The following is an 11,112-nucleotide window of genomic DNA, read 5'->3' as shown; positions in this document are numbered from 1 at the left end:
GTCTCAATCTTTGCAAAAAAAATTTTAAATTTAAATTTATTTATTTTTTCTAAAAACAGGGAGGTGTTTTGAGAATTTTGTGATTTAACGAAACAGTTTAATGGAGTGGAAATATTGGGAAAAAAAAAATTCTATAGATTTTAAATTTTAAAATAACTTTATAAAAATGGATTTGACTTTAATAACAGCATATATTCTGTAATGTAAGCAACGGTTAAGATTGAATCTCAAAGTTAACTAACTTTTAGAAGTTTTTAATAAGAGAAAAAATTAAAAAAAAAAGAGTAATGATGCAAAGCACGCGGCGTGCGTGGCACGCCCACGCACGCCAGTGCAAAAAATTTTTTTTTTTTTTTTTTTTTTTTAAAAAAATAATAAAATAATAATAAAATAATAAAAAAAAAAAATTTTGTGCCTGGCGTGCATCACTGTTGATGCACGCCAGGCGTGCTTTCCATCATTACTCAAAAAAAAAATATTTTGAGATATTCAATCTTAATCGTTGCTTAAAATACAACATAAATAACAGAATTTTAGCGGATGTCAATTCAAGAGAACAAGTTTTCTTAATAATTATCCTAAATATTAAGAAGTAAGAACTAAGATCCGCCGCTTTGTAAGACTTCTTAAATTACGTGCAATTTTGGTAATTAAATTAAGCAGCTTCTTGATTATACCAGGAGCCGTTATCCCAATCCACCGCCCAAAGGCCAAAGCTATCCGAATCGGATCTATCTACAACAAACCCACCGACTTCACTAACATCTATCATCGACGTGGCCGTACGTGACACGCGTAAGCCCTTCCTCCAAAAGCTCTGTGCTTCTCTGCCCAAAAGCTGTCGGAAAAGCTCCAGAAACTACAACTGAGAAGTGAGAAATGGATTCAGAAAGATTAAATTGAAAAAAATAATTAAAAAGAAAAAACCTTAAATAATTATAAAGGCCAAATCGACTTTTTCTTTTTCTATAAGAGGCCCAGCATGCATTGAATAGAAGATTGGACCACACTTTTCTTATTCTCCATCTACCCATCCCTTGTTTTCTTGTTCTGCAAGTTTCTAGATCTCTATTACTTTATTAGGTCAAGAAGACACAGGTTGATTGCCCCGATAGAAACGCCATCCTCACACCTCATTCTCGGGCCGTCCAAAGGGCAAGAAAAAACAACAACAATTAAACTAATCAGCAGCTCTCTTTTTATTTTTATTTTTAAATTGATGGAATCAAACTATTTTTTTCTATATTTAGATCGTTTGAGATTGTGATTTTAATAAGTGTAATTTTAAAATTTTTATTTTTAAAATTGTTATTTTTTTAAAATCGTAAAGGCGTTTAGTAAAAGATGTTAATTTTTTTTTTTTTTTATCAAATATTTGTTATGTGAAATCTTAATTTTGCTTTAAATTTACACATTTTCAAATAAGCACACTTTAGTCTGCTTATCGAAATCGTAGATTTTTTTTTTTTCTATTTTAAATTAAGTGCTTTTTAAATCGCAATGCCAAACGCCTCACTAAAACGATATCTTTTAAAAATGCAAATTATTCTTGCGAAATCGCAATCCCAAACACACCCTTAAATACACTCTACAATTTCTTATATTTTAAAAAAAAAAAAAAAAATTCAAAATATTCCATTTTTTAAATATATGAAAAATCAGCTTTTTTATAGATTATTTAATGATTGGGTATGAAACAGTGCTATAGAAAGCTGATATAAGATAATTATTGTGAATGCTATAACAACATTGGTTGAGAGGGAATTTTCCTCTGAGCCTCCTCTTTCATTTAAAAATCGAATTAAGCAACCTAGACGAAATAATTACGTGCTTTTTTATTTTTTACTTTTTAATGATACAATGATGTTGACTATGTTTGGAGCAGATGCCCTATATGTCATTCCCTTTTTTATGTTTAGAAAAAATTTCAGAAAAATCACAAAAATTTATTCACATCAGATTCTTTATATTTAATCAACCCTCAAGAGTTGCTACAGTGTTTTCTAATGTGTAAGAAATCAAAATTAGTTTTCTATACATTATTTTAATATAAACATTTCTTTTTCCTATCTCCTCTTTTATCTTTTTATCTTTAATTGAAGATTGTGTTGGAATTTTGTAAAAAAAAGTAAAGGTAGGTAAGAGAATTTGTATTTTGTAAAGAATATTTTAAAGGTATAGAAAAATATAAGAAAAGTTATTGTGAAATATACTTTTATAGGAAAACAAAAAATATTTTTGTGTCTTAAACTTAAGGAAAATCAAAAGAAATATGCTGCTAGTGCTACTAGAACACAAGTGTACGTGTCAAAATTTGATTAGATATGAGTATCAACTTTCGTGTCCCTTTTTCCTCAAAAAAAAAAAAAAAAAACTCTCGTGTCCCTTTCTCACCATCACTTTATTCCATTTTTTCTTAATGTTGTTTCGTACAAACAGCAGTTTTTGTGCCGTTTGCACCGTAAATGGTGTAAAATTTTAATAACGTTTACTGTATAAACGTTATTAAATTTTTAAGTTGTGCCGTTTTTTTTGTAATGCATTAAAATATCAAAGGAAGTTCGGTAAATTTTTTGAAGTTAAAAACAAGATATTGTTGGTTTTATTGCATTGAAGTTTGTTGGAGTGCTGCCTCTGCCAAATGATGGATAAGAATCCCTTGGAATTTTTAAGGAAATTTTAGTTTTTGAAATTTCAAATTTAAGCCATTCATTTTTATCCAAAAGTCATTATCCTGCCATATATACAATTACTAATAAAATAATAAAATAATGATAATTATTAATATCATTAAAAATTTAAATATTATTTTATTAGTAGTGGGACACGTGATATGATAATCGGCCTTTAAATAAAAATGAATAACTTGAATCTGAAATTTCAGAAACTAAAATTTTCCTAAAAATTGCAACATTATCTTGGAATCATCGATTAAATTTCCATTTTACTTCGAGACCGCCTTCCTTTAGTAAGTCATGTACTTATATTTGTCAATTGAGTAATGTTAAATATATATATATAATCAGTTTATAATTCTTCTCAATTAATCAACTTAATGCAATTCGGCATCCCGGACGTGGGCGTCAACATAGAATAAGAACAAGTCAAAAGGTGGACTTTTTTTTTTTGTTTTTTATCTTGAAAAAAATGCCTTCCATGTGTTGGCCCCACATTTCTTGAGGCCGAAGTAAACCCAACAATGGTAGGTAAGCCAGCTCCTACGTGGCATTTTTTTTTTTAATAGATTGCGGCATTATTTAATGCACAGCAAACTTCGCCCGCAAGTCAACTTTGGAATTACCGTAAACCTTTGGAAGTGCAAATCAAATTTCGTATACGGCATTGACCCCACCTCATGAGCGCCGCGAGCATTAAAAAAATAACTAAAAATATCAGCAATCTGAAAGTCCAAAACGACCCTTGATAATTCGCAGCTCACCGACTAAACTTGTCTGGGGCAGGCAGGGCCAGTTTAGTAATTTCCGTCATTCAAGGAGCTCTATAAAATGGGGTTCGTAGCAATAACAGCTCTTGATTCTCACAGTTGTTTATCAATTTTTAGCGTGAAGGTTGTTGATGAAGGCTGTAGAATCCATGGCTTCGCATGTAAGTGGCCAATATGACGTAGCAAGGACAATGGTGGAAACTGTTAGGCCTAGGGTTCAACGGAGTCCCTCGTCATCGTGTTCACCACCACAATCATCAAACCCTATCAAACTCCGCGGCTCGCCGGTCCGGTTCATGTTTTACCGGGACGGCTCGTGGATCGATTTCCCGAGCGATGTGCAGGAGAGCATTCGATTGGGGTTCTCTGAGCGGAAGCCGATGATGGACATATCGATAGGAGGGTCGAGGTACATCTTTGACTTTCTGCGCATGTTGCAGATTGATTTCGGGACCGGGAATCAGCGATCGATTGCTTGGATTGACAAAAATAGTAACTGCATTTTCCCGAGGAAGTTCGTCGGCGAAGATATGGGGGACGAGAACGGTGCGGAGGGGAGTTCAGGAAATACGCCGATTAAGATTGAGATTCGAATTGACGGGAGTTCGTGTAAGAGAAAGGGGGAGGAATTGGAATCGAGTTCAAACGGGGTCCAGGATGAGGGAAGTTCGTTGAAACGACAACGTTTAGCGACTGCCAATTCAGAAACACCTATATGGCCGAATGCGAAGATTTTGAGCCCAGGAGACCAAGCTTACTTGGTGGTGAGCAAATTTTTCCTGGTTGGGATCCGGAGGTTTGATGACGCTGCTTCTATCAGCGCGATTCACCAGTGTACGCTCTCGGGGCCGTTGGAAGAAGCTCGCTTCGAAGTTTTTCAGAAGCAGATTGAGACTGTCAAGGCCGCTCGGGGCGCATCGAATACTGTGTATGCCTGGTATGGAGCTTCAGCCAAAGACGTAGCCGGGGTTTTAGCACATGGGTTTTCAGTGTCAAACAAGGTTTCGGGCACTGAAACTAATGCGGTTGGTATATACTTGTACCCCATGGGTTTACCCCATATAAGGTAGATTACGTGATTCTGTTCTGAATTACAAGTTTATTTTTCAGTTATTTTTATTGAGAACTTATGGGTTGGGTTGGTTTCAGTGCTCTGCAATCGGAGACAGACGACAATGGCCTGAAGCATATGATATTGTGCCGTGTTATATTGGGTAATGTCGAAAAGGTCCAGGCGGGGTCCCAACAATGCCATCCTTCTAGTGAAGATTTTGATACAGGTGCAGATGATCCTAAGAATCCGAAAAGGTATGTGGTGTGGTTCGCCGATATGAACAGGAACATTCTTCCACAGTGTGTTGTGAGCTACAAAGCTTCTGATAATTTGACAGGTATCAATGGTTCATCTTGTTTGGTTTGCTTTGATTTTTGTATCTGCGTTTCATGTTTGAAAGCTAGTTGTACCCTCATTATTATTTTCAGGCCAGGTGAGAGGGTCGGCAAAGTATCCGTTTTGGAAATTATTTTCGAAGATGGAAAATTCCCTTCCCGAAGCAAAACTGCAGGAAGCGAAGAATCTGTATGGCGCATTTCGGGTAAGTAGGCGGCTTTTTACTTTGCGAAGATTGTTTTTGGAGTGTGGAAATAAGATCATGATTAATTTTTTCATATATCTATATGGGTTATAACAGGCTGGGAAGGTGACCAGAGATATCTTTGTAAAACAGTTGCGATCTGTTGTGGGGGAACAGATGCTGAAATCAACAATTCGGGAGATTATAGCCTCGGAATGAGGTCTCCAAGATTTTTTTTTTTTTTTTTTTTAAAAAAAAAAAAAAAAAAAAAATCATTTGGGAGATATAGAAATATGTTTTGTCATGTTCTATTGGATGCAAGAATTACATGTAATCCTACATCACATCTAGGATTAGTAAGGAAAGACTCGAACATATAAAAGAAAATTTACTAGTTTGTAGGTTTAGTTTGTGTTCTTTTTTTCCTCCTTTATTTTTTTTTGGGCTTCAATTCACCTCGCCATATTGTAGCAACTATACTTCAATTTCATCAAGAGAAGTTAAGTGTTCATTCTTTGTTTTGTTTTGTTTTTTTTTTTTTAAAGTACTTCAAACAAGAACTATAAAAGAGGGCTGGGCAACCCCAACAGTAAGCCACATAACAACCAAAGCAAACAGAAATTAAAAGGGAATGCATCAAATGAATGATGTGACTCAATGTATTCTTAGCATGAACACCAAGAAATTTGGCCGCCAATAAAGGCGGGTAAACTAGGCGCGGGCAAGGGCATGAATGTCGCAAGACCCTACCCAAACCCCCAATGCAAGGGACGTAGATAGGGGCATGACGTTCAAGATACCCTTCAACCCTATCCAAAGCCTGTTGGGTTACAATATCATCAGAAACATAGAAACAGAAGGAAAGATAGAAAATTTAGGAACAACCAAGTTACAAGAAAAATAAAAAACAATAATAAAAAAATAAAAAAAAAGAAAGCAAAAAAACCCGCAAAATAGCAACTTTGGTGGAGGGTGAGGAGGAGGAAGGCAGAGTGAAGAGGCAGTCCAGCATGAGTGGCTCACGCGCCGGCACATGGATGTTAGATGGTGACGTGGCAGGGGTTACAAAAAGCTAGGACACTGGAGAGAGCGGTGGAGTGGCGCGTGGCAAGCTGGGTCTAGCGGAGGAAGGGAGATCTAGTTTTGAAATATCTAATCTGAGAACCTTGACAGATCCGGCAAGCAACATTGTGGAGGAGACGGATGGGGAGGTGGATGATGTGGCCGTCAAGGGGGAGAGATAGTGACTGCCATTTTGTGTGTAGGGATAGATCATCATAGACGATGGATAGAGCCTCATAACTGGCAAGAGGATCTAGAGAGAACTCTAGATGAAAAAAAGGAGCTTCTCTCTTGGAGAAGGGAGAAACTTGGTAAAGGAGACAACATGTAGAGAGGAAGGAGAAGGGAAGGCGGAGAGGAGGAGAGATTTTTTTTTTTTTTTGCAGACGAGTAAACGTTCTATTATCAAAACACTTTTTTTTTTTTTTTTTTTGATAAGTTAAAAAAAAAAAAATTGTTCAGTTCACAATTATGTATTGTTGTATAACTGCAACTCATTTGGTTCTTTTTACAACTCTTGCAACTCAATGGGTAGAAACATGAATTGGGTCCTTTTACAACTCTTGTAACTCATTGAGTAGCATGTTTGGCATTGAGTTTGGACATGCTCTTCTTTTTAAAAAAGAAGTAACTCTATGGGAGCTTAAAACATTGTTATTGTATAAGTGGGTGATGATATTGATACGTGCCTGTCTATGGGGGCTTGTGTTTGGGTGTGTTATGTGTTTAATTTTGGGTGTCAAGTTGTCATTGTGAAGTAGCCAAGGGTAAGTTTGGAAGTACGAATGTGTCTTTGTATTTGATGTCATGCAGATTTTGATGCATCAAAAGCCTTACATGTTTTCTTGATTGAAAGTGTCTTTAATTTGTTTTAGTGATAATCCAATTTTTAATAAGATGTAATAGAGCACGTATATTTTAATTTGTTCAGGATAATAGTTATCATTTTCATTGTTAATATCTATCTAGCTAGTTATCGAAAAACAAATATGCATAACTGAGAATTATTACATATCTGATATTGAATGTTTTAAGGGACAAATTTGTTCCTTAAGTAAGAGAGAATGTAGATTCCATCTTACTACTTCTGTCATTCTCTTCCATTTTTGTTGAGACTCCTTCACAAACTGTGGAAATCATGAAAAAGCTGAAGAACATCAATAAGTCTAAAGAGGAATCTACAGATAATGACAATCTTATGAGTATCAAGCATCTTATTGCGAGTTCTTTTTATTCTTCAAGATTAAGATGTTATCTTAATCAATTTTAAATATTTTATTCAAGTTTTTCTGAAGTTTTTGGAGGGTCTGATTAGTTTTTAATTAGGGGATTTGGGTGATTAAAATTGGGGTGATTTCCATTGTATTTCTACTATAGACTGGTAGATAAGTCGAGAAGCTACTGTAGAATTGTGTGTAAAGTTTTTTTTTTTTTTTTGAAAAAACCATTCTGTTGGTTCTGTAAATATGTAATGGTGGCTGCTCTTAGAGTTTGTGAGAGTTCGGTTAAGAGGTGAGGTGGTGGAATCTGAAGAACTAACTGTAGAGTTATTTGAGAAATTAATGGAATCGACTAATTGCGTGTATCGGATCATGGAAAGAAATGGGTTTATATGCCGGGGTAAAAATGAAAAAGTTGTTTGTATGCAACAAGGAACATTAAATGTGGTATGTGCATGAGGTCTTTATGAAGAACTCATTGGTAAGTGTTTTTTTGTTAAAGCAGTATACGATTATAAAATCTGTGTAAGATATCTACAATACTCCATTTGCATCACGTGGGTTGTTGGCAAAAGGCTTATGAGCTGCTGACATATGGGTTTGGAATACACAGAAAGAAATCTGGTCTTGAAGTTCATGAGGCAGCTCATGTAGACTTGTCTTCGGTAGGCGTACTGGCTTACCCCGTAAAAGGTACTCATATACTTCATCTAGATATAGTTTGATTCTTTGTCATTATGTTTTGATTTGTTCCTGTTGATGAGTGAATTTTCATTTTCCTATTAGAGCCTATTACTAATGAAAGCATATTCTTTTCTTATTTTAAGATAATGGGAATAATGATTTCCGAGGTGCTATATGTTAGAATTTCACAAAAAAAGGGTATTGTTGTATTGTGTATCAATCTGAATTGTCACGTTTCCTTATATATTCTGTCCTTACTTGATTGAGAGTTCTGGATATTGAACATGTACCACTAAATTTGACTATCTTTGATATAGTTTACTTTGGTAATGTCTTTAATTCTGTTCAGAAACTAGTGTTTCTTTTTAATGTGGTTGGCCAGTTACAGATATGGACATTATGATTTGGGTTCTGATTCTATCAAAATGCATTGGTTTCAAAATCACATCTTGACTTGAGAGTTCTGGATATCGACCATGTACCCACTAAATTTGACTATTTTGGCAAAGTTTACTTTGGTAATGTCTTTAATTCTTGATTAGAAAGTAGTGTGTCTTTTTTAATGTGGTTGGCCAGTTACAAATATGGACATTATGATTTGGGTTCTGATTATATAAAAATTCATTGGTTTTAAAATCACATGTCAAGTTGGAGACCTAGTGGTGTACATGCAAGGTTTAGTACACAGGCAGATGACAATTGCCAAAACATGTGATACTGTGCCGTGTTATATTGGGTAATGTCAAAAAGGTCGAGGCTGAGTCTCTGTAATGCCATCCTTCTAATGTATAGTTTGATACAGTTGCAGATGATTCTAAGAATCCTAAACGGTATGTGGTGTTGTGCACCAATATGAGCACACATTCTTCCTAGAGTTTGTTCAGTTATCAATATTTTGTGGAAAAATGCTATTTCGTAGACTGCTATATTATGGTTATGCAACTGGAATGATTTAGCAGTAGAAATCAGCTTTTAATTATTCCTTTTTACAAGTTTTTGCTGATTCAAAGGCTAATTTTTACTGTTGAATCATCTTAGTTGTAGTTTACTAAATAACATTTCTCTTCTTTGTAACTACCATTGATTTCTTATTAATCGGAATTGAAAATTCAAGCCAGGACCATTAGTTAGGTTCTTTGTTTCTTTTATTTGGTTGGTTAGATAAGACACTAACATTATTTCTACAACTTTGCATATATAACTTGTGTGAAAGACTCTTCTCCACATTCATGAATCGTTAACAATTTGTTAACAATTTATTTACAGATATTTCAAAATTTCATCAAAATTATTAAATATAATATTTGCCATTTAACTTTAATTAAAGTCCTTATATTATGAAATGGAATTAATACAAATGTCCCAATTGAACAGATATAACTTACTAAGGGATTGAGACCATATAATTAAAATTAGACGCACAATAATGATATTTATTACATGTAGCTACCATAATTGTGGTAACAAACTGCTCCAATGTCCCTCCAATGGGGTGATTATCCTAAAATTGCGTTGACAATTTAGACAATTTGTACTCTCCCTATAGCCACCATATCCCCAAGACAATGTGGATATGGTGGCTATAGTGGGAAGTATTGATTGTCCGGGTTGTCGACGCAATTTTAGGATAATCACCCTTCGGCCTTCGGAGGTGCATTGGAGTTTGAGTGGCGTGTAATAGATGTCATTATTGTGCATCTAGTTTTAATTATATGGTATCGATCCCTTAGTAAGTTATATTTGTCTGATTGGTACATCTGTATTAATTTTATTTCATAATATAAGGGTTTTAATTAAAATAAAATAGCAAATATTATATTTAATAATTTTGAAATATCTGCTAAATAAATTGTTAATGATTCATAAAAGTGGAGAAGAGTATCACACAAGTTATATATGCAAAATTATAGAGACAATTCTAGTGCCTTATCTAACCAACCAAACAAAAGAAACGGCTTGCCTTGAATTTTCAATCCTGGTTAAATAAGAAATCAATTGAAGTTGCAAAGAATATGGATTAATTGCATTTCCCACTACAGAAGATTTTAGTGATTTGAAAAATTAAGACGCAGTGACCACAAATTGAAAGCATCACGTGAGGTATCAATGGTTCATCTTGTTGTGTTTGCTTTGATTTCTCTATATCCACCTTTCACTGCTTTCATTATTATTTTCAGGCCAGTTGAGAGGGTCAACAAAGTATCCATTCTCCAAATGTTTTTCCGAAGATGAAGAGTTTCCTACAAGCTACAGGTCATTCTTCCCCTTGAAGTTTATATTTTTATAGTTGTACCTAAATCAAATGAAGGAGAATATACACCCTAAGGATGAAGGTTATATTTGAGGACCTGAGGTTAAGCTATGCCTATGCCATATCGTGTAATGGGTTGTCATGAACCTCATTCATGGTTGATTTGGTGACCATCTTTCACAGAAATTGTTGTTTTGTTAAGAGTATGGCAAGGAAAAGGAACAAAAAGGAATTTGCTCTTATGTTGGGCTGCTGACAGGCAAAGAGCTGATACCGGCAAGGTTAAGGAAACGGGGCTTTTAGCATGGCAAGTAAGGAGGCAAGAACTCAGACCGACTCAAACAATCTATAACCCAAACCGGTGAGCTTAGGTTGATTTGATTTTAAAACTTTGAAAGGGAAGAGATTGGCTCGACTTCGGGGTGAAATTTAGGAGTACCGCAACTTTTTAGTACAAGATCCTTATAGACTTGACTTTTGCAGTATTTCACGGCAATTAAATTTGATTGTGGCACGTAAATTATCATGTCAGTTTGTAAGAAGCTAGACCAACCAAAGTTGTGGATTGATTTGGTTTGATAAAACAATGAGATTGGTTAATCGGACCAACATATTGTAAGACCCATTTCTCTCTCTATGGTATCTTCCTTGATGGACCGAGTTTTTTTTTTCAAATTGGGTTGGGTCGGAGGAATTTCTTTTAATCTAATTTATAATAATGGCATGTGCCCTTTAAGCATGTGAAAGTTGCATGTTTTTTTAATAGTAAGGATAAACTTGAAAGATTTTTTATTAAAAAAAGTTAAAAACATTGCATCTAACATGTGATTAAAAAATCATTTGTTTTTTACATGTTAAGAGACGCATGTTATTATT

At 34.7% G+C, this 11,112-nt stretch overlaps 1 protein-coding gene across 5 annotated transcripts; it reads left to right on the top strand.

The window, feature by feature from the left end:
* Window positions 1–3,528: 3,528 nt before the first annotated feature.
* LOC132184117 (putative inactive poly [ADP-ribose] polymerase SRO3) lies at window positions 3,529–10,869 on the top strand. Of its 5 annotated transcripts, none has more exons than XR_009440535.2 (6): window positions 3,529–4,511; window positions 4,595–4,836; window positions 4,928–5,040; window positions 7,915–7,994; window positions 10,163–10,238; window positions 10,496–10,869. XR_009440535.2 is itself a non-coding variant. In XM_059597622.2 (5 exons), the coding sequence occupies exons 1-4, from the start codon at window positions 3,577–3,579 to the stop codon at window positions 5,236–5,238; spliced, it is 1,392 nt and encodes a 463-aa protein (XP_059453605.2). In that variant the 5' UTR covers window positions 3,529–3,576; the 3' UTR covers window positions 5,239–5,260; window positions 5,293–5,535. The 5 variants fall into 5 exon arrangements, 1 of the variants encoding a protein (XP_059453605.2); XR_009440534.2 differs by having other exon boundaries at window positions 10,420–10,869; XR_015912830.1 differs by adding an exon at window positions 5,137–5,239 and having other exon boundaries at window positions 10,163–10,869.
* The last annotated feature ends 243 nt before the right edge of the window (window positions 10,870–11,112 follow it).

This window comes from Corylus avellana, chromosome 7, assembly GCF_965113065.1.
Source record: "Corylus avellana chromosome 7, dhCorAvel1.hap1.2, whole genome shotgun sequence".
NCBI lineage: Eukaryota > Viridiplantae > Streptophyta > Magnoliopsida > Fagales > Betulaceae > Corylus > Corylus avellana.
This window is presented reverse-complemented; position numbering and strand designations above follow the sequence as displayed.